At 35.4% G+C, this 26945-nt stretch overlaps 1 protein-coding gene across 2 annotated transcripts; it reads left to right on the top strand.

Annotated features, from left to right (window-relative positions):
- The first annotated feature begins 1318 nt into the window (after positions 1–1318).
- On the top strand, positions 1319–8309 carry meox2b (mesenchyme homeobox 2b). Of its 2 annotated transcripts, none has more exons than XM_083523959.1 (3): positions 1319–2252; positions 4166–4338; positions 7218–8309. In XM_083523959.1, exons 1-3 carry the CDS (start codon positions 1769–1771, stop codon positions 7437–7439), a joined length of 879 nt encoding a protein of 292 aa, XP_083380085.1. In that variant the 5' UTR covers positions 1319–1768; the 3' UTR covers positions 7440–8309. The 2 variants fall into 2 exon arrangements, with proteins under 2 accessions (XP_083380085.1, XP_083380086.1); XM_083523960.1 differs by lacking the exon at positions 7218–8309 and adding an exon at positions 5170–5801.
- Positions 8310–26945: the final 18636 nt, after the last annotated feature.

Genomic DNA, 26945 nt, shown 5'->3' with positions numbered 1-26945 from the left:
GAGAAAGGGCTAAAGGAAGAATGAGAGGAGCAGGAGAGTCACATAACCTCATTGCTATGGCACTGTGACTAAGAGTAAAGCAAAACCATATGAGCGTTAATTCACACCCAGGGGCTCCACGTGCAGATTACTTTACATAACAACTAATTGGCTTAATTTTTTAAGCAAACACTGCATTTTATTTCAGATATAAATACAAGACCTCCGTACGCAGTGGCCTCTGCAAATTGAAAGACACAGGATGGCAATAATACCCACATCAGCTCTGCTAAAGTCATTTACCTTCAAAAAGAATCTAATTTCCTATCCTGGTTCTGGTCACAGCATACATAGAAAGGAATGGATAGTACAGTATACACACACACACACACACACACACACACACACACACACACACACACACACACACACACACACACACACACACATACATACATACATACGTTTTTACATTTTACATTACAATTAAAGTTTAAGCATCAGCTATACAGTACAAACAATAAGTAAAATCAAATTTATAATAACAACTTAGTTTTTCCTGATCATTTTATCAGAAAATAATTTTATCAGGATCATGTAGAACCACTGTATTTTTGTAAGCAATATTTCCATTATCAAAGTATCTATTTAGACTTTTAGAAAAAAAACTTTGTGTGGAAACAGATTAATAGCATTTATATATTTATATTATTATAGTTATTATTACATTAAATAAAATATAGAAAATAAATTTTTTGTTTAAGTATAGACTTTTGCTGTGGTATTGAATCCAAAGATCTTTATAAAATTTTTAGCACTCTTAAATCCTCAAACTCTTTATGACAGATAAAGAAGGTCTTGGATGTTTGCGTTTGCAGTGCACTCAGAGGGAAATAACAACATTTGTTTTCTAAAACCCATCCTAATATATTTAACTAGTCCATAATTATGAAATGCAACAGTTTAGAAAAATGGTGCCATTATACCAGAAATTCGTTTTGATAAACAAACTTCCTTTTATTTTTGACAATTCTGTAAAATTGCATGTACAAAGCAAGCTGAGTTTCAGTATTTCGCATCTGAGCCCCTATTTCTCCCGATACAACTCTTAGAAAATGCGCCAGCCATGGTTGGGCAGCTGAGGTCCAAAATAAATCCCTTGCGCTTCCCTTGAGGTCAGATCTGCTTGGCCAGGTTCAAATTTATTGTCTCTCACTTTCTAGAGGAAGACCATAAGCATGTGGTCAGTAGCAAGCAACCAGTGACCCGGCCTCACTCTCAAGTTACGCCCTATATATAACATCCAACCCTACCACCTCCTCCTCTGAGCCTCCCCCATCTCTGTTTCTCAGTCTATTCCTTTTTCCTTCTCCATTTCTCTGGAAGCGCCCCTGCACTCCCTGCTCTATCTTCTGCTCTCTCTTTTTCTCTCTCTCTCTCCCTCCCTCTCTGTTGTGTGTCACCCGAGCAGTCTCCAGCAGGCTGTGTGTGTTTACCCTCGCTTGGCCTGGCAACAGGGGCCGCATGCTCAGGATTACCGGAGGCCCTGTCTTTCATCGCCGCCTGCTCCCTCTTCCTTTTGCCGTTGAAGTCCTACATTGTGAGAGCCATCAGTGTGCGAGGGGCCGGCAGGGAGAGAAGTGATTTTAGGGGCTTTTTTGGTAGTCCTACTACCACTTTTCTGCATCTTTTCTCTCTAGCGTGACACTCAGCCTTAAGGGTTTATTTTTATGATTTTGTTTTTTTGGTCTGGAGTACTTCATTGTGGATTTGTGGTGATTAAAGCAAGATGGATCATTCTCTGTTCGGCTGCCTGCGGAACCCACACGTTCCAGCCCAGACACTCCACCCGGCCTTCACCCAGTCCTCGCTGACATTACACGGCCGCTCTGATCATGTCTCCTACCCTGATTTGCCAGGACCCTCACCGCCATGCAGTTACCAAGGAGAGGATGGAGGTTTTGCAGGGCTTCATGCACGCAATCATCCTTCTCAGCAACTGCCCCATCATCAACAGCATCAGGCTGCCTGGCATCTTCAGCAGATGCCCTCACCTGGCAGCACCTGTCATGCCACGTGCCTTCCTCACTCTGACACTCCTGCAGCAGAGCTTTGCACGTCTGGAGGAACAGTGGGTCAAAATATATGCACAGCAAACACAGCCCTAGGAAACTCTGACCCATCAGTGTGCGGGTCTGCAGACTACGGCCGGCAAACCATGTCACCCATCGAACCAGAGAGGAGGAACAGTAAAGGAAAAAGTGACAATTCAGGTAAGCAAGGGATTTTTCTAGAGTAATATTGTAACTTTGTTAATATACCAAAAATGTAAAATGTAAAATTATTTATATGAACATTTAAAACTGATAATAAATTAACAGAAAAAAATAATTCATTACTTTAAAAAGATATTACCAAATGACCCATAAGAGCCCAACTTTTTAAAAGTCATATATATCAGGGAATAATGCAAATTAGTATAAAAATTATTATGAATCCAAATAAAGTCTATGCGGTTTTACAGGAATTCAGAACATGCAATCTCACCTAAAAATACCCCTTTAATTTTTTTGCCTTTAATTTTTTTTAAATAATTATGTTAAACATGCACCATAGTGAAACACTCCATACTCTGACAGTGAAAGAATATTCTTTACTCTACCTCATAATATGGAATGAATTTATCATTATATAAAATTGTATTTATGTTCAGTTACAAGGAAAATAATTTTGCCCCCTTTCAGAATTAATGAATGATTTTTCTCAACTGTCAGGACAATTATTTGGGGAGGTTTAGTTTGTACTACACATAGATGCTTTTTAAGATGAATTCTGCATAGGTCACCTCAGTTCAGAAAAGGAATTTGGTAATTATAATTTATAAATTTCTGTCTGTCTGTCTTTCTTGCTCGCATTCTTTTTTTTCTTTCTTTCTTTTTAAATTATTAAAATTGAATATACTGAGGGTTGTTTATAAAGGACAGATCAGAAATACATTAATATTTTCAATTAATTTCACTAATTTAAAATTAATTGAATTTAATGATCTGATCTGCCATGTGTGTCACAACAGTTTCAACCTTTGCTAGTGTGTTCCAGTTTGATTAAACTAGCAATTAAAATAAATAAAATTAAACAAATGTAAACAACAAACAAAAGCAATGCTCCATAACATGCATTAGGCCGCTTGTACATTAAACGGAATCAACTCACGCATTAAATATACTAAGCACAATAGATAACGTCATATATATATTATATGTTATATATATATTCTTACGCACACTTTCAATACCAAATTATATTTCAATTAAACGTATGTTTTCTGTAGGTGTAGAATGGTAAATGACAGTTTTTAGCATGAACACTGAACATATTTTGTGGTTGGAAATGCAGTGCACATGTTGGGGGATCAAAAGCACAGGTGTGATTGGCGCAAGCATTTAAAGCCCAGTTTCACCATTGGGCTATTAAAGAACTGAAGGGAAATGCCACAGCAAGTTATACCGCTGAGACTGATGAGAGAAAGAACCAATGCAGCCCCAGACTCGGCCATTAAACTTGCACTCACTCCACTGGAGAGCACACGCACAACTTAATGTTTCACATAACAAAATCACCCGATCGTGCAATCATGTTATAATAAGTAAAATTAGGCCTTATTAAATACATTGAGAATAAAGCAATAGTTTGTTTGTTACTTTTAATCAGAGCACACTTTAATGTTTTATATACAATAAATTATCATTCCACATTACTAAGACTTTATTATAAATAGCAAACTTTTACTTTTTTTGGGAAACTTCCTTTTGCTCAAAAAATATTAAATCAGTTTAAATATTTCTAAAAACAATACCAGATATACAAAAAGTAACAGCGAAAAGTAACATGAATCGTATAGAACTGAGAGGGAAGAGGAGAGCTGTGTTGATTTAGTCCAGGTTTACTCTGCGCCTGGCCTCGATGGCCTTCTGCAAACACATGACCAATATCGGCGTAATAAAAGGTGACTGGAACCCCTAATTGTTTTGTTCTCATTTTATTTTCATGTCTTCTGGGCTCCTGTAGTTTATCACACAATTCCAAGTCTTTTTTTTTGTGCTTTTGAATTTTCACTAAAACGTTTTGGTCCAGTTTCGGCAAATTTTCCCCCCACAGCTGGAAAATGTTCTGCTTTTCATTTCAGATTCCCAAGACGGAAGCTATAAGTCAGACGTGAGCAGTAAACCCAGGAAGGAGCGCACAGCATTCACCAAGGAGCAGATCCGGGAACTGGAGTCAGAATTTGCCCACCACAACTATCTGACACGACTAAGACGTTATGAAATCGCTGTCAACCTTGACCTCACAGAGAGACAAGTATGCTCCATACTGAGCTAGCTTTCTGTTAAATATTTATGTTTGCATAGTGTGAGATACAGCCATGGCATTTCTTTAATTACCACAGTTCGTTCTAAGGAACAATACTTAAAAGTATTCTTAAAAACACTATTTAAATATCACATTCTGATTGGAATGTTTCAAACAGTATAAAATGTTATGTGAAGCATGAGGATAATAGATTTGAAAATGGTTTCTACAGATTTCAGGCGTTACTTGTGGCGTGTATGTGTGTGTTTGTGTGTGTGTGTGTGTGTGTGTGTGTGTGTGTGTGTGTGTGTGTGTGTGGGGGGGGGGGGGGGGGTTCCACTTTCAAAAATCATTGTGTCTTGTCAGTATCGACATGCACAGATCTGGTCTTTCTGTACAATTTGAAGTTGTATGAGTGTCAAGCACATAGACTTTAATATACTGTCCTGTGTTTTCATGCATATTTTAGATTAAGAAAAATTTAAAAACTGCCTGAAAACACTGCCTCAGTTTGTGTTATAAGTAAAAAAAAACAACAACGAGGCATTTTATTAGACACACAGATGTGCTGAAAACGTGACACTGAAATTGTTGTTTTTATCACATCTGTTTTTGAGAGTGTAAGCTGATTTCTGTAAGTATCCTTATTCCTCCTGCTGTTTGTGTATTCCAAAACAGAACCAAATGTTTCCACCACTTCTCTCACACACAGTGTATTTCACACTCTGTAATTCTGAGACCCTTAATAAGAACAAAACTTTTTTTAGCCAACGTACAATGCTTCAACTCAACTTTTGGCTTCAGTTGTATCCTAGCATAAATCAAACTTCTGCTTGACAGACTGTATTTATTCATCACAGTCAGGATGGATGTCACACACCCATGCGTGATTCGAAGAACCTGTAGGATAAACCCATCTTGAGCGCCTTGGCCCAATGAAAAGACCAAGAAGCCAGAAAGCTCACACAGGATTCAAGTCTTCCTGTTCAGCCCTGTTTTCCCTCTGCACTCCTCCACACACTGGCTCTTGAAGATTCCCTTCACCGGTCCAATAAATCTGTGTGTGGGTTGTTCCTGGAACAGCCAAATCTCACTAGTTGATGTGCTCACTCGTCACGTTATATTGAAGAAAGCAATGATTGACGAATCAGTCTGTGTGCAAGTATTCTCAGTATTACTAGTACCAAAGGATCTTGATTTCAGTGTTCATCTAAATTACATCTGCTTAGCCAACATGTTTTGGGTTGTATGACAGTTTCTAAATGTTACAGTTCTGGGAATGGCTTGACCTGGTCAAGTGGTTCTCTACATATTAAACATTAAATATTTTAGCTCTATCACTAAAGCTCGTAATGTTCCTTAACTGTGTAAATGTGGACATTATGTGAACAACATTTTAATGACATTTTAAAGCACACCATTTATTTAAATATTTAGTTAGAACACTTTAAATCACAGTTGTTGAATCATAAAAAAAATGATAGCGCAGAGTGGTTGTTTCTTTTTTTTCTTTTTTAGGCACATCCAGTTTTGTTCTTTAGTTCTGTAATTATATATATAAAAAATTATATATATATATATATATATATATATATATATATATATATATATATATATATATATATATATATATATATATATATATATACATACATACATACATACATATATGTGTGTGTATGTATATATATATATATATATATATATATATATATATATATATATATATATATATATATACATACATACATACATACATACATACATATATGTGTGTGTATGTATATATATATATATATATATATATATATATATATATATATATATATATATATATATATATATATATATATATATATATATAATTACACACACACACACACACACACACACACACACACACACACACACACACACACACATATACACATATATGTCATTATTAAACTCCTGACGGCTCAGGAGAAATCTGACCATCTCAATTTTGGCTTTTAGGCAAACTTTATATTATAACATAATATGATAACCTTATAATCATCATATCATTCCCAGCACAGCTCGCTCTGATATACCTGCTGTCTAAAATAACTCCTTACCCCTAAAATAGTCACATAGGTTGGGGGTAGTTACCAACTTAGGATGGAACTGTTTGGACTGCTTTAGGCAGCAGCTTAATCATCACTAAGAGACACGGATATAGGGCAAGTTGTTGAGTCAGGCAAATGAGTCAGGGCCACGGGCCAGCAGGCCGCCAGGCGCCATGTATCAGCACATTATTGACCAGGTGTAAATAGCCTGGCCACCCGATGCCAACCCCCACGGCGCCAGTCAGGTTGCTGTACCTCCACTTACAGTATCCAAACATCATAAAGAATAATACGCATAATGTTAAAATATCTTCTGCGAGTATGACTCGAAAGAGTTGGCGAGTCTTGCTGTGTTGTGTGTGCTGAACTTAAGAGCAGAATATAGTGAACAAGTGAGAGTACAACTGAACTCTGTGTTCTTAGTGCTCTGTTACACAAAGCTTGTAAATCAAGCTGAAACACATACATTCGTATTGCCACATTTAAAAGAGACCTCTCACATAGAAGTGATGGTGGTTTTAGAGGTGGGGCATTTATGCCACAACAGCTCCTTCTCAAAAGTATCACACCTTCTGCTCAGGCACGCACCGAGGGGCATTGAGTTTCTCTGAAGGCAGTTCTGGCAAGTTAATGTTGCTAGGAGACTCAATTAATCCCATAAATATTGTGTACATTTGGCTACTCTATGTCATTACCCATTTTTACGATACCAGACGTGTGTTGCTTCTAAAATGCTTTACAGTTTACTCTGTGCTTAACTGAAACTTGAGTTGATTGGTTGCGTCTTCAATCTGTCAATAGGTCAAAGTTTGGTTTCAAAATAGGAGGATGAAGTGGAAACGAGTGAAAGGAGGACAGCAGGGAGCTGCAGCGCGTGAGAAAGAACTGGTAAATGTGAAGAAAGGAACTCTGTTGCCCTCCGAGTTTCCTGGCATGGTAGGACTGCATCACCCTGTAGGCTCCCCGGTCAACGAGGACGACAGTCACGACAGTGACCAGAGTTCTGAGCATGTTCACTTATGACCTTCTGAGAACTTCCACCTGAACCTTACAGTTTTCCTCAGGAATCAAAAATCTTAGGATTCTAGAGCCTTTAAATCTAGGGCAGGTTAGTAGCAATTGCTAAGAATCTGCAACATCTTTGAGATGGAAAGACTGTACATGGACAAAGAATGAAGGACTGGAATTATGGATGAAGATAAATGACTGCATTTTTTTTTTTACTCGTGAGCTGTAGCTTGACATTTGAATTTTGTTAATAAATGAAAGATTGTTGTGAACATTCCACATAAGTGCCTTGGGGGAAAAAATTGCACTGTTTTATGTATTGCCTTAACTGATTGCTACTGTATTGACTTAGTTTTAAATTTGATGTAAATGAACATGTGCATCATTGAGGAGGCAGTGTTTTATTATTATTATTATTATTATTATTATTATTATTATTATTATTATGATTATTATTATTAATAATAATAATAATTGTTGTCAATATCATCATCATTATGCATCATGCTTACTTTTAAATGGCCATTTATATCCTATACAAAAGCAGTTACTAATATGCTGCACTTCTAATTGGGTTAAACATGCACCAATGCTACAATTTACTTTGAATATTATGTTAAATATTATAATTTGACTAAATATTCAGTGTATGAAAAAATTAACACTTTAACAGTTTGAAATTTGCATTGCTTAATTCCTGTTAGCATGAAGGCTGTTTATAAGTAATTATGCAAAATATATGAACAGTTTATTTTATACCGTTTCTGATCTACTTCCTTCCGTCTATTTCTTTTTTCAATTTAATATGTTTACCTTTTGAATAAACAAGAATTAAATTTTTGTTGTGCCATTAACATGAATAAATTAGTTGCAGCATTGTTAAAATCTTTCTTTTTTACTTTTAGATAGATAGATAGATAGATAGATAGATAGATAGATAGACAGACAGACAGACAGACAGACAGACAGACAGACAGACAGACAGACAGACAGACAGACAGACAGACAGACAGACAGATAGATAGATAGATAGATAGATAGATAGATAGATAGATAGATAGATAGATAGATAGATAGATAGATACTTTAGAAACACAGCAACGAAATGCAGTTTAGCATCTACCAGAAGTGCAAATAGTAGCAATTGTGCAAATTGACAAGTGCAGATAAATAGAGAGGTTTCTTTATAAATATTATCGCATCTAAATAAGTTAAAGTGATGTAAATTTGATGGAAAACCATGTTGAAAAACCAATATTATGCTTTAACATTTCTATGATTGCAGAGTATACCCAAATTAGGTTTTTTTTTTGGAGTAGCATTTTGTAAATTAGAGTTTTGAAGAGTCTTCACTTATGAGAGCAGCTGGTGAGTCTATCCTTCCAAAATTTAGAGTGACTTGATTTGTGGCTTTACTGTTCCCCATGACACTTTGGCAAAGCCCAGGCTAAGTGGATTTGTTTTCAGCTGTGGTCAAAGCCAGCCATGCGCTTTCCCCTGTGCAAGATGGTTTTGATTAGCTGTACAATTCAGATGTTTATATAAGATATACTGTGATCAAAGTGAGACACAAAGCAATGCTCTTGAGAAAACAATTCATGGTCATAATGAATGCCTTGCAAATATGTTTAGCTGTAGCGTGATCATGGTCATGTCTAAACAACAACATGAGTAATATGGTGACTTTGCTAAGGACAAACAAATCAATAAGAAATTTACATGAATAAACACAAATCAAGACAGTCCACAAACTAGATCATAAGGAAAATTATATGTTTTTCACTGTGACTGTGTGGTAAAGAGGTAATTGGAAGTCATGCTCACTGTCTGTTTGACTGTACATTTAAAATGAAGCCTAAAATAGAAGTGAAAAAAGTTATAAAACTTGACAGTCTGTGCTGTACTATAAAAACAATCAACACTGACATAGTTCATTTTATCCCTCTAAATTAGACTTTCTCATAATCTCACTTTTTTTCTTATACCAAAGTGAATTGTGAGTGACTTTGATTATTATTATAAAGTAACAACACATTATAGTTTTCATCCCTTTATAGTTGAAAACCTGTGGAAAACATATATAATATAATATAATATAATATAATATAATATAATATAATATAATATAATATAATATAATATAATATAATATAATATAATATAATAATAGTTCTTTCTTCTATTATTGGATCTATAAACAGTTGTTCCTTTAAAAGCTGGGGAATCAGAGTATAAAACATGACGACTGTTACAAAACACCGACACTGGAAACTTTTACAACTCTAATTATTATTAGGCTGATATTATGTAGAGTGGCAAGCAAATCCTTGTGCTTGTGGTGCAACTGTAGAAATTATAATTATACTACCACAAGCTTATTTATTTAAACCTTTCATTTGACCCACAGCTGACAAAATTGGCAGATCTGCGAGGATAGAAAATGAATAAAATCCTCTGAACAATCAGACTAGACAATTTAACTCTTGTAGTAAAATTATTAATAATATATGGTTGGAGTATTACAACCTAGCTCACTGTATTTAATCGTGACTGACAAATATTTCAAATGTGATTATCCTAAAGGTTTTTCCCCACTATGCTGCTGAATGATCCTATTTCTTTCCCCTATTACTTTTGAGTGATTGTCCTGTTGTATTGAATCTCCCTGGGCATTTGGAAGGTCCAACTTGGCCAAGTTCAGTCAGTCGATGTGATGCAAGAGGATGATAAAAGTGCTGTTGTTTTGGACTAGCTCTGGTGCATGTTACTTTTGATCTTGGATGAACCATATACCTTGACCCCACGGGGAACAGCTTTCCTTTAGCAGGAAGGGAAATGTTGTCATTTCACTGTGCCATGCCAAGAACAACACAGCCAACTGAATACTTTTCCACATTGAATTTGTGTGTCTGCGTGGCCTCTCAGTGCAATGATTTAGGATCATTTTCAGTGGAAATGCAGGTGTTGATGGATGATCCTTGCTGCACTGTGATAGCTAGTGTCACAGTGTTTGTGAGCTTCTGAATCCAGTGGCTCTGTACAAGAACAAATCTTTCACCAACCTGGTACAGATAATCAAACGCCCACATATTATGATTACATTTGAACCGCTATATTGCATTGAATTTCTGTTTCCAATGAGAGTCTGGATCAGATCCAAATCACGGTGCATCTGGGAGAAATTAAATATCACTGTCTTTGAGAAATGTACATGTTTGTTCAAATAATTGACTATAACCTAGAGATCAGGTGTCATCACAGTACCTTTGGCTAAATCACATTCCATGATTGTTATTAAGCAAAAGTCAATTGTCATGCTTCCAGACAAAAACAAATGGTCATTGTGGTGTAATAATAAAATAGTTAACCCATGTCACATTTTTCAGTGACTTAAAATTTAGAACTGGCGAAGTGGAGCTACATTCCCCTGGATGTGTTTAAACAAGAGTTCGAATTCATTATGCTCTTGGAAAGATTATTATAGCAACTCAAACAAATCCTACATCCAAAATCCAGTGCGGTTTAATGCTGCGGTATCCAAGATTGAGGAATCGTCTAGGGCTCAGGAAATTGTTCCGAATCGTAAGATTATGGCCGGATGATATCGAATGACGAAATGCAGGAAACCACTAACCCTCCAATAAACTGGCAGGGGACCATGAGTGACAGCTGTTTTGTCCATTTAGAGTCTTATTTATTGGCACAACAGTGACTTTAACTACAGTAGATCTGGGCCAAGAACTGAAGGAAATAGAGCAAAATGTGACTTCACACCTGGAGCATTAAAAAACCAAGTCACGCATATGACCTCTTGAACAAAAAAACAGAGAAAAAAATATCTTAAACAAAAGCTAGAAAATGATAAATTGATAAAGCAAAATGTAATAAGATTTATCTGTCAGCCCATTAAGCGACTGTAATATTAGCCATATAATCACACTGTGTATTTCTTGAACACAATCTATGAGTTTTTACATACATTTGGTAATTGTGATAAGCTTCTAATCAAGCCATATATATATATATATATATATATAATAATTTTTATTTTTTTTTATTTTTTTTTTTATTTTGACTATTTGTGAATGTGTTAAAAACGTGACGTTTCATTTAATTTATAATTTATTATTGAACTGTTTATTTTGTTTATTTTTATGTATAACTTTCTTTTTCTCATTCTTTCTTTCTTATTTAATTAGCATTTCATGTTTTATGTCACTCAAACGCCTCTGTTAACAGCACTCATGCATAAACTGAGGCTTTTACAGAAAACACAAACATCTGTTCGGCAAATGTCATTTTCCACCCAGGACCACAGTCCAAGACTTGTAGTCTGGAAGTGCGAGCAAATTAGTCTTAAATCTGGCACAATTTAAGCACTTAACGTATGAGGTTTAGGAGGACAACTTATTGTAATCTTGCTGATTCATCTTAAACTGTAAATCACAGTTAAGTAGAAGCTAAGCATGTTCATCAATCTTTTCTACAGATTGGAGAAACACTGTGATTATGAATGATTGTTCATGTTTTTCCCAGAGCTGTGCAGACTATAGTTTTTTGTCACTCTTCCCCCAACAACTGTCATATTCAGAGCCAATCATTTTATTTCTATAACAATTGTTGCCTTTTTTCCAGATTCATGTGTGGACTTTTTATGGACGGAGTTCAGAAAAAGTATAGGTTTATAGGTCTGATTTTACATGTCAATTATTTTTCCCAATTAACTGTCTGATCCCAGTCCTATCCTATTTCCTAGTGCACCTGTGTACACACACAATGACATTCCTGTCGTTCCAAGGCACTCCCAAACACTCCCCATCTCTAGTGGACGACCACCAGTTCGTTTCTAAGAGCATTTCTCTACAGCACAAAAAATTAAAGGGAACATGTTTGTTTTTTAATCATGGCAATGAGGCTTTGTACTGCATGCATTCTCAGGAATTCTCAATTACTTGTTCACAGAGATGGGCAGAGATGAGCACTACAGGGAGCAAATATGAGGCTTGCCAAGAAGCTTCATAAACATAGCAGTGCATTAGATGTTTCAGATATTGTGCTCATTCAATGGATTGTGATTCTAATTAATAATTTAATCCAACTTTGAAGAAATAAGAGTAAACTAAATTCATTTGAAAATATCAATTGCAAGTACAGAAAACATACATTTGGGAGTGGGATTAGGAATTGAATGTTGAATATGTGTTTCCTTTCTAATCATTTGAAAGCAGGAGCTCTCATTTGAATGTTTTTGAACTCATTCTCATTCTAAGACTCATTCTCAAATAATTGTTGCTACTGTGAGCTACACTGCAAAATTCCTATGCAGTAAGACAATACAGATTCGGTTCCCATTCTGTGTATGGAGATCTGTTTTAAGTTGTGCATGAATAACTACAAAACACCCACACTCCCAGTGGGTTATAACGCCCACATTCTTACTCAACTGGTGCAGTCATTAAATTCAATTGGATCAATTGGTTTTTGACATTGGCTCTCTACACAACGATGAAGCTTGCCCTAAGATTCCCATTGGAGACTGCCAACATTGCAAAAACATTACATCTTAGATTAATCTCTGTCAAAATGTCTGCATGCATTCTGGAATTGATGTAGATCTGCACACCTGGAGTCATGCCTTTCAAAAAATAAGCACATGCAAGCAGTTCTGTGATAAAGTTCTTACAGTGTGATTTATACTTTCCCTAAAAACAGTCATCTAGAGCATCCAGAAGTTCAGAAAGCACTTAAGAGACTGCAGGTGAGGCAGATCAGACAGGTTGTTCTCTGAAATCAAACAGACTCTACCCTCCCTTCATACAATTGAGTTGTGACAATACATGCTGCAAATAATTTTGTTTAACTACAAATGTCTAGTACTTTCTTAAGAAAATAAAACAATGCAGTATTTCCACTATGCTAAGTAACATAATATGGGATCAGCTGGATATGTACCATGCAAGTATTCCAGGTTCTGCTGAAGTGTGATATTGATACTACTTCAAGTGAAGTAATACTAGAAAATGGAATACTCTCATTTTAATTAAAAAGCAATAGTTTTATTAAAACCAAAAAGGCAAAGTGCAGAGTATTGGTATTTGACATTATTATAAAGTAATAATGTTGGATTCAGGTTTTGAAAATAAAGATGAGAGTAAAAAAGCAGCGTAGCAAAGATTTGAGAATAACTTAAAGAATGAGAATTCTGCACACTGTTTTTGGATTAGTAACAGTTGCCAGTTGCCAACTAAGTTGCATCACCTACTCTACTCTTTTAAACGAACAATGAACAGGCTGCATATAAAACCTTTTTGGGATTCTTTATGAAGAAATACGTCTGCCACCAAACCATATATAGTTTTAAGGCTTTTTACTTCTTAGGACAACAGCATTATATCATTAGATTTGTAATCATGGATTATTTTTGGGATCTTTACTACTCTGTCAGAGCAGTATGATCTAATTAAAAACTATCAAAGTCCTGGTGGAACAGCATATTAAATCCTTAGGAACAAAAGGGTGTTTCAAAGAAAGCCCTTTGAAATTCTTGTCTTCAGGCTGTCTAAAATAGTCAAGTCTGAAACAAAGTGAAATGTTTGGTATTTAAAAAAACTGTGGGGGGTCTGGGCAAACCCATCAAATCTTTTTTTGAGCTCACATATTTATTTATTTTTTTTATCTGTACATTTTAAGAAAATATAAACACATTTTACCAAAGTTACATAGAAATTGTTTTATCTAGGAGTGTATGCTTGCCTTGGTTGTAAGTCTGCAAATAGCCAGTTTAAAAAAAACATTAATTGAAACAATTTGTGATATTTAAAAGACCAAAACCAAATGAACTGATAGGTGATTATTTCTTGACCAAATTTTATGAGAACAGAACAACAATAAGGCTACCTGACTAACTTTTACCTCAGGTGATGAGGCAAGACCAGTCTGGATGATGCTAATAATCGAAACAAGAATTAATTTCCCACTGCAAATATACAATTCCTATAAATATGTCGTAGACAAGGTTATAAATGTAGATCGAGTTAGAATTGAGTTATACAGTAAAATAGGAGGCGAATCTTTAAATGTAAACAATTTTAACTTCGTAAAGGAAGCTAGCTCATAGCTTTATTATGATTGATATATGCACAAATAAGGACCTATTTTCATTTCAAGACAGCCTGACAGTTTCAGATATATATACAGTATATATTGTAATTTGACCATGCAAAAGGTTTTCCCATGGCTGTCACGTGTACAGTATATTTTTCTTACTATCTTTCTTAAATATTCTCACAGACAAGTAACACTTTCACTCTACATATTTGTCCTGAAATGTTTTTAGAACAGTGAAAGGCTTCTATAGTTTTCTAGAAGGACACTTCCAAAAAACCTTGAGAGTTCTAAAGTTAAAATAATTTCTGTAATAGTATCTCTACTTCACTTTGTCACTGAACCACAGTCTGAGGAGCCATCAAGATGAAAATGGAAACAAACATTTTCGATAAAGTACCAAAGGAAAACATGATTAATGGACCCATCCAGATGTTTTAAGGCCAACAGATGTTCAGCTGTGAGCTTTCACAGTTTAGGTCATCCTACCTGTGCCATTGAAGAGAGACATCATAAATAGTTTTGATGTTAATGATATCGCTGCAGGAGGCAGGTCTGGAAAAATTCAGTTTGGCTATTTGTTATTAAGATCTGATATACACCTGTGATACCAATGTCTGAAAATCAGATCATCCCTGTTCGTAGAAAAAAAGTTTAGATTTATGTCTGCAATTTTCAATTCATTTTTTTCCCACTAAGAATCCAGCTCAGTGGATCAGGTCAAGTTCAAAACATTTCTTTCTGGGTCTGTGTGTATAGGAAAGGCTTTTTTCCTGGTTTTAATTTACTTTTACATTTCTTCATTTTGCTGACTATTGTTAGGTGCCTCTGTAAGACAGTGAGCAACTCTCAAAGTTGCCTACCATAACTCCTATTATCCTTAGCCCACAAGCTCATCATATGACCTCCAGTTAAACACCTGTGCCTGATTACTAATATAACTGTTTGCAAGTCTTTTTCTCTAATAATTTGTGTCTATGTTGAGTTTTTTATCAGCTGGTCTTGATTAGTCTCTCCATCATAGCTTGTTTCTCATTTACCAGTTCACTTTAGTCTACATTTTGATCAATTGGCATTCGACTATTTGCTTGCCTCATCTATTTAAGTATTGCCCAGTCTTTTGATTTCATTTTTTCCTCTACAGCAACCGATGACTATTTGTTTTCTGCATACAGTATGTGCTTGTTTTGTGATATTAACAACAGCAAGTGGCAGAGTAACAAGTGGCATTCAAATTGAATTTACATGATTCCTTGGACTAATCCTATGGCACTCTGTGGTCTGACTTTTCTCCAGGTCCCAGCTCACGACTTTTATTTCCAACCTGCATTTAGTTCTCATTTACTGTTTGACACAGAAAAATGGCAGAAAACCCTATAACCATGGTTTCGTCTGATCCTGTCAAACACAGCCTATCATTAAATGTGTGTAGAAATATTATGAATAAAAATAAGATTTGGAAGGAAGTATCAGATCATTGATATCTTTGTCATGTGTAAATATAGTTGCTTTTTTAAATGGAGTGATTCTAGCCTTCAAATGAGGTAGGCATAGAGCCTTTTTAAACACAAAGCTTGGTGTAGTGTTTCCAAATAAAGCTAAACAGACATTTCTGACAATATTCTTTATTTTAGGAAAAGAGGGCTTAAAGCTTTTCTAAAGATTGCAGCTGTTAAAGATCTTGATGCAAAGGATTGTGAATAGAGAGGATTAGCTTACCAGCATGGGAGGTTGAAGAAGTCTGTCTCTAAAGAAGGAAAGGGAAGGACCAAATAAATAGAGTCACAAACATGACAAACAGTGAGCATAAAATCAAGGGCATAAAGTTCAGCTGAACTTACAAAAAACATGGGACATGTAATCCAACTGACTCCCTCTTTCCACAAGCTCCCTATTTCTGGTTCTCTTAAAAGCAGAATACATGTTAAGGAGATCTTTGATATCCACCATTCTTTTGGAATTGGATAACTTAAAGGCAGGTTGGTGGAAACAAGGAGAAGTCAGAGGAAACTGTGATACTCCACATTCAGGAATAAATCAGGGACCCCAGAGCTGTGATAACACTACTAGCAGAAAATGACTGGAAAATGAAAAAAGTAAAGTGCAAATTAACCATTAATTTAAATCAAAGGAAACAAACATCCCATAACCGTTGTTTAAAACTGTCAATAACTTTTTTAAATCAAAGACATAAATATTTATATGAACCAAACACGCTTTTGTTGGTAAGAGTCATATGGTCAGAGCTGAGAAGATGCTGAGTAATACAAGGCATTTGATTTTGAGAAGAGTTTACAATGGGAGAAAGAGAGAGGTTTGGCCCCATACAGTGAACTGGTTCACTATTTTTGTAACACATCTTACCCGTGACCTGAGGTTCATTGAAACAAATCAGGTTAACAAATAAGAAGCACATCACACTTAGTTTACCACAAATATATAAGAGGGTCAGTGATGCTCACACCCATGCATCCATTAGTACAGTCCTTATTTCTAAAAAAAAAAAAAAATCAAAAAAAGAGAAAACAATCAATAGATTCACCTCATCCTGGTTAGTAACACCAAACCCATGATCTGCATAATTAGCCTCACAAGAAAACCATATGGACTAATGGCAATTCCCCCACACATGTTTTGACTGGTCTTTCATCACCCCTGCTTCCTCCACACATTTCTGCCGAGGTCTGGCGTGTGTTAAACCGTCCGGAACAGAAAAGCAGGAAAGTAGGAGATCTAGAGAGAAACAGGGCCAGTTGGAGTGGAAAGGAAGAGATGAAATGAAATGAGGAAAGGAAAAAGTGGAATTATTGGGTCCATTTGAATGAACTGAAAAGTATGAATGGTGTAGTATGAGTGACATCTCACATGCTTTCTCTTAATACTCACCTGGGACAGTGTTTGAGTGTATTTCTCACACATCTCTTTTTTCTTTTACATTCAAGGTGGATCTTAGTGCGAAAGTAAAAAAAAAAAAAATTAAGAAAATCAAACTCTCAAAAATTATTTTAATGCTAAATCTTTTTAAAATATTTTCTATGTTGATTTTCCCCAAGAGTGGTGACAAAGTTGAAAATGATTAACATATAATTCTACAAAACTGATTTCGATGGCCTGAAGATTTCTCATTTTATAGCACAACAGGGAAGAAAAAAAAAAGACAGTGAGAGAGGGAGTAAGCTTTCCTGTGCATTTGGATGTTATTGTTTGAAGAGCAAACCTGGTACAGCTGCAGTGGGGCGAGCCCCTGTCGAGAGCAGATTCATAAATCTGGCGTGTGACTGAAAGTTCCTGGCTGAGCAGGTTGGAGAGTGGACAAAAGCAGTCGAGTGCTCAGGATGTGGAGAGACTGTACTGCAGCCTGGCCCAAGGGGCCATGAAATAACATTAACACCAGGCCAGACCCCGTACACTGCAAAGAGCCAGAAAGATCACTTAACCTGTTTGTGTGATAATGTAGATGTGATTGTAATTACAATTGTATACAGCATAAGGGAATTACTATTTTTGTAAATACATATTGTTTATTTTGGTATTATTCTGGAAACACATTTAACAAAACAACTCCAGCCATACTTACTAAATTAAATATTACTGAATTCTTTACATTTTTATTTTTCATTTTAAATCTTACGATGCTCCAACTCTAAATGCTGGATAGTAACAGTTAAAATACTGTATATTTCTTATGCAGAACATAATACATGCAGTTAAGTGCAAAAGTTTATAAATTATATATCAGATCTTAATAACAAATAGCCAAACTGAATTTTTCCAGGCCTGCCTCCTGCAGCGATAAGTTTATATAAATTAAATGTAAAAAATGAGAAATAAGTATTTAGTGTCTAAAGTTATTTCAGTTTTATAAAGGCATCCTTTCTATTGTCTAATAACATTTACATTTATATTTGCAGGCATTTAGCAGACGCCCTTATCCAGAGCGACGTACAAAATAACATATTATATTATATTATATTATATTATATTATATTATATTATATTATATTATATTATATTATATTATATTATATATTATATATCTTTTATTAAACCTTACAAAATAACATATTATATTAAAATATTACCGTAATTTTCGGACTATAAAGCGCACCCATATAAAAGCCGCACCTACTGAATTTTACAAATATTTTTATTTTGAACATAAATAAGCCGCACCTGTCTATAAGCCACAGGTGTCTACAATGAAACTAATGAACTTTACACAGGCTTTAACGAAAGATACGTTACACACGGTGTAACGGGTGAAATATGTTGCGCTTCCTTTAGGAGCATAGCGGTATTTTGGGAATAGCATGCCACTGCATTTTTCCGCTATTACTGCATGTGTGCAAGACGAGGAATATGTCCTTATTATTTTCTGATGCTCATTTCTAAGTTCCTTTGACTAACCCATAACGCTGTTGCCAAGAAAAATAAAAAAGCACGAGTTTTGGAAACCTGTCTGTGCTTATATGATTTCTGTTGCAACTGGAGTTAGTGAGCTCTCCCTTCACCCCGACTGAACACGCTACAACGGCTTGTATCTAAACAGTAGCCGACCAAGTAAGTCATTGTTCACTGTCTTCCTCATTCCTTTCACAACTATTTCTCTCGGGATTTTTTCTTTTGGCATCGCCGTGCGTTTGAAAAAAACTTTTTTTCTCCAGATGCCGTGCAGCTCAGAACACAGATGAGGTGCGTTGTTTCCGTTCGGAAATTTCATTGGTCTAATGTTATGGGGTTCAGTTTTTTGTCTTGAAGTTTGAGAAACCGGGAAAAAAACCCCAAAAAAATCATAAATTTGCCGCTTCGTTGTTTAAGCCGCGGAGGTTCAAAACGTGGGAAAAAAGTAGTGGCTTATAGTCCGAAAAATACGGTACATGTATTCTGTGTGTCTGTTTTTGTGTTTATTAATGTCTTTAACCTCTTCTTCTTCATCCCCAAGGACTACAGTTCCCACTAACCACTGCACCTCAGTGAACTATGTCACGTGTTTGTTTGTGCACCTGAATACCGTTCACGCTAATTAGCATGTTTATATACTGTACATTCTCCGTTCACCATGCTTGTTTTTGATCAACGCTTGTGTTCAGTTTATGATGCTCAGGTGAATGTATTATACTGTTTTAGGGTTTCAGGTCTTTGTGCTTATTTTTGTATATTTACAACTACTATTACATTTATCTGCACGTGCATCTGCTTTGCTACCAATTATGTGGCACTGAACAGCATCTAGTTTTTATTGTTCTGATACAGTCACCTAATACTACCAGCCTTCCTTACATCTAACTACCAAGCCATATTCATGCTTTACCCATTTTTTATTACTATCATTTGGAGTAAAATATCTGGAGGCTGAAAGGTCACTGCCGCTATTTTTTATTTTTTGTTTTTTTACAGACTTTTACACATACATATTTGGTTGACTGTGTGCTCTACTGTATATGGCTAAAATGACAATAAAAGCCTACTTGATTTGACTTGTCTACAGCATGTCACTATTGACAGCATTTGCAAATGACCTGAAGATATAGTCTTATTAAAACGTTTGGGTTATGATTTCATTTAATGGACTATAATATGTAATAATAAAATTTTGTTTATTATTAGAACTCAGTCAGAACTATTCAGATGTTCTCTCAGCTTCTCTCCAAAAAGCTCATTTTGAACATTTGGCAGCAGAGTGGTGGAGACAGCATGAAGTATTGCGATGACAGAGAACGGTTTGTCCAGTGTCATGGGGCTCAAGCTGCTGTTTAAGTTGGCACCCAGTGTGAAGAGGTTTATGTGCCAAATATGAAAAAGGTTTTACAGCCCATTGATAACACGACTGGCATAACGTCCAGTTACTCAGCAGATTGCAAATCAATGCCTCATTTGATACCACTGGATATTATACAGGGACTATATTCTTTATGTAGTACTGTATTTTATCCTCCTGAACAGCAATGAAGATTTAGGATATTATCATTAGCTGGTGTATAATTAAACTCATAGTACCTTCTCCTTGTGGGATGCATCCTGTTTGACATGGCAGCTTTTCAACATCTTGGGCAGCAAACATATTCACTGTGTTTTTTGTAATTCATATTTGCAGACTTTGGCATCGTTTGCATAGACAATTAGTCTCTGTGGCTTAAGTGTATAAGAAACAGCATTAGTATTACTTCCCACTATGTAGGAGAGCAATGTAGAACACTTTACTTGTTCTTACATCTATTGACATCTTGTATCAATCTTCTTGCACATTCATCCAGATGAAGAATCAAAAGTAGGTTCTCTTTTCTACTGCTGATGTTTTTAGCTTGGCAGCTGCATTGTTTATCTGCGCTATCTTACTCAGGAAGCTGTTTGGAAAAAAATTACATCTGGCCCAAGACTAATAGAGGCATTTTTTGATGCTACCATATAAAAGATTTAATTTCATATAAAAAAAAAAAAAAATTTATATAAAAAAATATATACTTTTATAAATCTATTCAAAGCATGAAACACAATTAGTGATTCTGTTTGACTACTGCAGTATTTTGCTTTGGGTGGCCTAGTATTCAGTGGCTATAGCTATTCAGCTATAAATTCTTTTTTTCTTACATATGATCACTTTGCTAAAACCATTACGGAGATACCATTGGCTTTAGGAGTGCTGTGTGAAATGTAACACACTGCATTTATGTGGCAACCTGGACTGAGAGATGTGCCAAAACCCTTTTGCTGAAAAAACGGGTGGTCCATCATTAGCCCCACTTACATTTTTACAAGCATGTAATTAGTCCCAAGTTAAATGTGAGATGCCAAGGTAATGCATCTTTTACCTTACCATATGCAAAGGAAGTAAACTAAATGCGTCAAGCTATCTGTTAACCAGCTGTGAGTGAACTATCCCACTATTCCAACCATAAAAAGAAATTACTCAGAATAACAAGTAGTCTATAAAAAAAGAAAGTACAACCTCACAGTCTTTTCTCCTCCCTTCTCAGTATTTTTTTCATGCAGACACCACTATTCTCATCAAAGAATACAATATTAAACAAAGGGAGTGGTGGTGGATCTGTGATCTAAATTTAGATCTGTGCCTATTGCATGACAAGTCTCTGAACCGTAACCTCTTAGTACGCCCAGTACATACAAGGGAAAACTTGTCATCTTACTACTGCTCACACTCTGAATCTGTGTGTGAACATCTAAACTTAACTGCTGATGATATGCCTAGTCAATCTAAAAATAAAGGTAGCACTCTGCTTTCACAGATTTATGGGTTGAAATTTCATCAGAAAAGGATATGAAAAAGATTAAAGACACGTAGGACACTGGCGTAACTGTTCTGTTACTGCAATTTCCATTTGCCCAGGCAGCAATGTTATCCACTGTGCCACTGTGCTGCCCCTTAGAGGAATATTTACATAATAAAATCATCCTTACTTTTCTCTTCCTGCAGCAGGCTTCCAGTGGTTAATCAACTGTCACCTCAGTATTTGTAATTTTGAGTGCAGCTATCTGTCTAATCAAAAAACAGAAATGAGGCAAACGCATGATACAGATCATGATACAATATACAAGAGCATGATACAATGGTTCCTCACCATGGTAGCTATTAGGGAACAAAATCTGATTAAGGGACACTTTCATCAAATAAACATGCGATTGCATTAGTGTTCACTGGCATTGTTGGGAAACACCTGATTGTCATTAGAAGTCACATAATTAGTCGAATGGAGTCCTGTGTTCCATGTGACCTCAAAATAAATACACCTGTTTCTGGAATGTTCATTAGAGAACATATTAAAAACGAATAGCATCATGAAAAAAAATTTGTCACAACAAAGAAACCCATACACCAAAATAGATTTGTCAGGGAGGCAAACAAGAGGCCAAGTTTAAAACTAACTTTAAGATTAAAATTAGCTGGAGAGAGAAACCGGTCTAATGGGAGTAACTGTTCACAGCACAACTGTAAACCAGACACCTCACCAAGCAAGGCTTAAGGAAGAGTGAAGAGTCAACAGGGAATTGTTGAAGTTTTTTAACCAAAAAAATGTAACATTTTTGTGAGTGTTGGTAGAAACAGTGCTAATCACTTTAAAAACACCATCTCCACTAGTTCCAAGGTGGGGTGGTGGTAATATCATGTTCTATGTTACTATTAAACGATTGGTTGCTATTATGACTAATGCCATCTTTCTCTATTACTGAACTTTTTTTTATTAAAAAAAATATAAAACCATAGGCATCTTATTTATTCTTAAACTTAATCTCATTTAATATCTATAAAACAAAATGTGTTCCCGTGGGCTCACCACCTGCAGGAGGGACCGTAAGGGACGGTGCTGTGAGGATTGGGCAGCAGTCGAAGGCGGGGGCCTGCTTAGACTGCTGCCCCCGCGACCCGAATTACGGATAAGCGGAAGAAAATGAATGAATGAATGAATGAAAACAAAATGTCTTTAAACCACAAATAACAAACTATTTATAGTTATATAGATTTATATACATATCAAACTCATATTTTGTATTTGCCTTTACAATAATAGCTATTAACTATGAAAAGGTCTGTGAGTAACTTTTTTCTTTTTTCTTTTAGGTGAACCACTTTCTATCAGCTCTCCAATAAGAGTGTCGGTTTACAATTTTTAAACCGCTAGCTTCAGAGTTGTATGGGTATTAGTCAACATATTTTTTCACCAACACATTTATCATTGAATTATTAGATTTGGTTCGAAATCCCTCTTGGACCATAATATGGTGCCTGATGTCCAGCAGACATTCCCCTAACCACCTAGAGAGGATTAAGGTTTCAGAGAGAGAAGCTGTGATCCCTATAAGCAGTCCTGGAGAAGCCTTAATGGCCTCAAGGATACAATCAGACCTGTGTCTGCTACTCATGCTCAAACAATAAGCCTTTATAGTTTTACTGAGTTGCACAAGTGTACTCTTTCACTTCGTGTGGGTGTGCGTGTATTACACATATCTGTTTTTACAGTTTGCTTCAGTGACCAGGGAGGGAGTTGGAATTTATTGCCTTAGATTTATCTCACAGGATATTTTTCATCAGGTTAATCATTGTGCTTTACTTGCTGTATAAACTGCTCTATTTATTATATTCAGGTATAAATGCAAAGACATTTTATTTTTGAAATACCATCCTTACATAGTGTATTGAGTGCTTTCCGTCTTAGGAGCCAAAAGAGGTTTGTGTGTGTGTGTGTGTGTGTGTGTGTGTGTGTGTGTGTGTGTGGGTGGGTGGGTGGGTGTTTGAGTGGGTGTGTTTGTCATGATGCTCAGACACTCAGTGTTTTGTTCCCTAATTAATGTGAATGATTGATGCTTGTGCTCAGGAGAGCACCTTGCATCAGACTTGTACCTTCTTCTTAGGTTGTTTTCATACCTAGTTCGTTTAACCCTTTTAAATAATCTCAGAGAGGTTCAGCGTGTATATGTGAACAAACTATCTGATCTCAGACCCCCTAAAAGGACCCCACCTCCGGAGGTGGTCTGAATACGGTTCATTTGTGGGTCTGTTTGTGGTCCGATAAATCCACTGCTGCACAGAAACTGTGGTCTGAGTTCTTATAAAGTTGTGGTGTGAACAAGAATGGGTCTGAGATCTCTTCATTGCTGAAGAGGACCAAAAATAGAATTGGGTTCTCTTTTGAGTCCACTAGATTGTGAACACCAAAAGGACTGAGGTCACTTTCGGCTGGTTCCATTTCTGGTTCACTTTAAGTGAACTGAGTTTGGTTCTTTTAAAACTAACTATATATGAACACATCCTTAGTCTCTGCAAGGATTTACCCAGCACCAGAATTAGGAATGAGTGCTGGTGGTCCACAAGGATGAGGGGAATATTTGTGTGGTAAATGCAACCACTTCCTGTTAGAATTATACTTAAGTCCTATCAATCACCAGAGCTTTCCAGGCAAATAGCCCTTACTATAGTCCATATGCCTTTTGCTTGTGATTAAGCAGGTTTATAGATTTTTGGTGGTCTGGCATGCTGAATTATAAGTTCCTGAATAATTGTATCTCTGTGAGGTAAAGCAGATATATAGTATGTATGTATATCTGTATATATGTGTATATATATATATCTGCTTGATGAATTTTGATTAATTTGCAAACAATATATGCATTATATATACTGTATATATGCAATATTGTAAGAACTTGCAACACATGCAATTTTTTGCAAAAATTAAAACAGTAAGAATTTTTTTTTTTTAAGTAAATTTTAAGTTTATAATTATTATACTTATACATATTATATATGTTTATACATTTTATATATATTTACATATATTTACAGGATGAAATGAGGCAACACTGAGCATAAATGTCCCTGGCAGTAGAGGGTTTGGTAAGCTTTAGAGAAAAGTTGTGTAAAAGTAGAAGACACCAGTAATCCATCAGTATGAATGCTCTAGAGTGCTGTCAGCAACAGGTCACTGTTCCAGATTTCTAGTTATGTGTCCTTAAGAGACTGGAAACACCACTAAAAAAACAGAACACTGCAGAATTGTCTGTCGTCTTGGGTATTAAGATGAAAACACGGTTCCAGACAGTAATTGAATCTCATGAGTCTGTTCTCATGAATTCATGACATTGCTTTGCTGTGATGAGCTAAACTGGAATAGATAGCGCTCCAAAGTGTCAGCTTATCTAAAGTGTCAGCATCTACATTTATTTTATATGTTAATGTATTTGGTTAAATGTGTTCTTTCATTTAAAGTGTATGTCCTTCTCTTCTTTGCAACTTATCTTAGACTCTGACTGTCTCAGACTAACTTTAGCTGGAAGCCTTCTGGATGTCCAATTTGTCCCTTCAGCTGAAGGGCCCAATGGACCATAAAATTGCAGTGCTTTACTAAAGATGTGTGGCAGCGGCTTTGGCCAACATTGCAGATCACCAGCGACCTTTCATTATTTGACATCGTCCCCTGCCAGGCCATCCCACATCTGGAGTCAATTACACATGTCTGGCGTTAACGAGAAGCGGTGAACTTGATTCACACGTGAGGCATGATGCATTTTTTTATTATTACAGCCGATCTGCTGCTCACTCAGGCTCCAGTGCTGAAATCCACTGAGAGCTTCTTCCCCTTGGGATTTATATGACATTGATGCCCATATGCTCATCACGGAAATACAATTTGAATAAAAAGTTTACGGACAGAGTTTATTACCTTCAGTGTAGTTTCTCAAACTAGTAAGAGTGAACCATATGTCAATGGCTAGAATAAGAAGTTTTCAGCCAAAACATAAGTAAAGCCATACAAACACTTTTGAATGTGAATTTGTGCATTACTAAGACACTCAGGTAACTGTATTTTTATATTTAATTTGTTCTATATATATATATATATATATATATATATATATATATATATATATATATATATATATATATATATATATATATATATATATATATTTTTTTTTTTTATTATTATTTTTTTTTTTTTTACAAATTATTGTTCAGTAGTTAAAAGCAGTGGCATTCTTCAATCTTAAAATACTTGACAAGATGTTTATTCAATGCCAAGATAATGATCTTTTTTACAGAAATTACATTAAGAATCCATTAGGGTTTGAAGAAGCTATTAAACTATTCAAGAACATTTTTGTCCAAGAGTGTATAGTTATAGAATTATTGTATAGAATATACAACAATATTATTGTATATTGTTGGTTTAGTTTATTTATGAATCATGACACTACAATCTAAACATCTGGAGTCAAATCTTAAGATATACTGTAATTCAAAAATATTCGACCTAAACTTCAGTAAATACATTTTTGATTCAAACAAATACAAAGTGTGTATTTATGACACTGCTCAAAATTCACTAATTTCTGTTCATAATATAATTTAGGTTAATTAATGCAAATGTATTAAATGTTAAATAAATGACATTCCATCACATAGATCATGCAGAACCAAAATCTAATAATTTCACTTTAACACGTTTGTTTATTTAAATAAATGTGCCTTAACTATAGTTTTGATGTAAAAACATGACTACAAAATATTCATGACATTTACTCCTTTAATAATATATTTCTTTAAATAATTGTATAGAATTGATACAATTTCATTTGTTGATCTGTCTGTAAAATCCGGGTAAATAATAATGAATAATAAAATAAGTCATACATTTTTACCTAGCAGCATTAGAGATTATGTGAAAACCCATTACAAATGGAATAAATATGTGAACAATATAATATCTGCACCCCTTGATGTAAATTGGCATGGGATTTGCTTCAAGACGGCTGTATTGATGTCGCTCCAGTCAATTAACTGTGGGTAAGACCAAGGTCTTGGAAAAGTGGAAAAGGACAGCATTTAATTGCATTTGTTATTTAAAAAAAAAAAAAAAGGGAAAGTAAAACAGTCTATGGCTGTGGCAGCACCATAAAGCCAGG

Source organism: Silurus aristotelis (assembly GCF_946808225.1).
Source record: "Silurus aristotelis genome assembly, chromosome: 21".
NCBI classification, from domain to species: domain Eukaryota; kingdom Metazoa; phylum Chordata; class Actinopteri; order Siluriformes; family Siluridae; genus Silurus; species Silurus aristotelis.
Note: the sequence above shows the minus strand (reverse complement) of the source record. Positions and strands in the feature narration are given on the sequence as shown.

Coding starts and splice junctions, on each gene's coding strand:
- meox2b (XM_083523959.1), top strand. CDS start 1,769: ATGGATCATTCTCTGTTCGGCTGCCTGCGGAACCCACACGTTCCAGCC. Junction 2,253..4,165: donor AGGAAAAAGTGACAATTCAG/GTAAGCAAGGGA, acceptor TTTTCATTTCAG/ATTCCCAAGACGGAAGCTAT. Junction 4,339..7,217: donor TTGACCTCACAGAGAGACAA/GTATGCTCCATA, acceptor ATCTGTCAATAG/GTCAAAGTTTGGTTTCAAAA.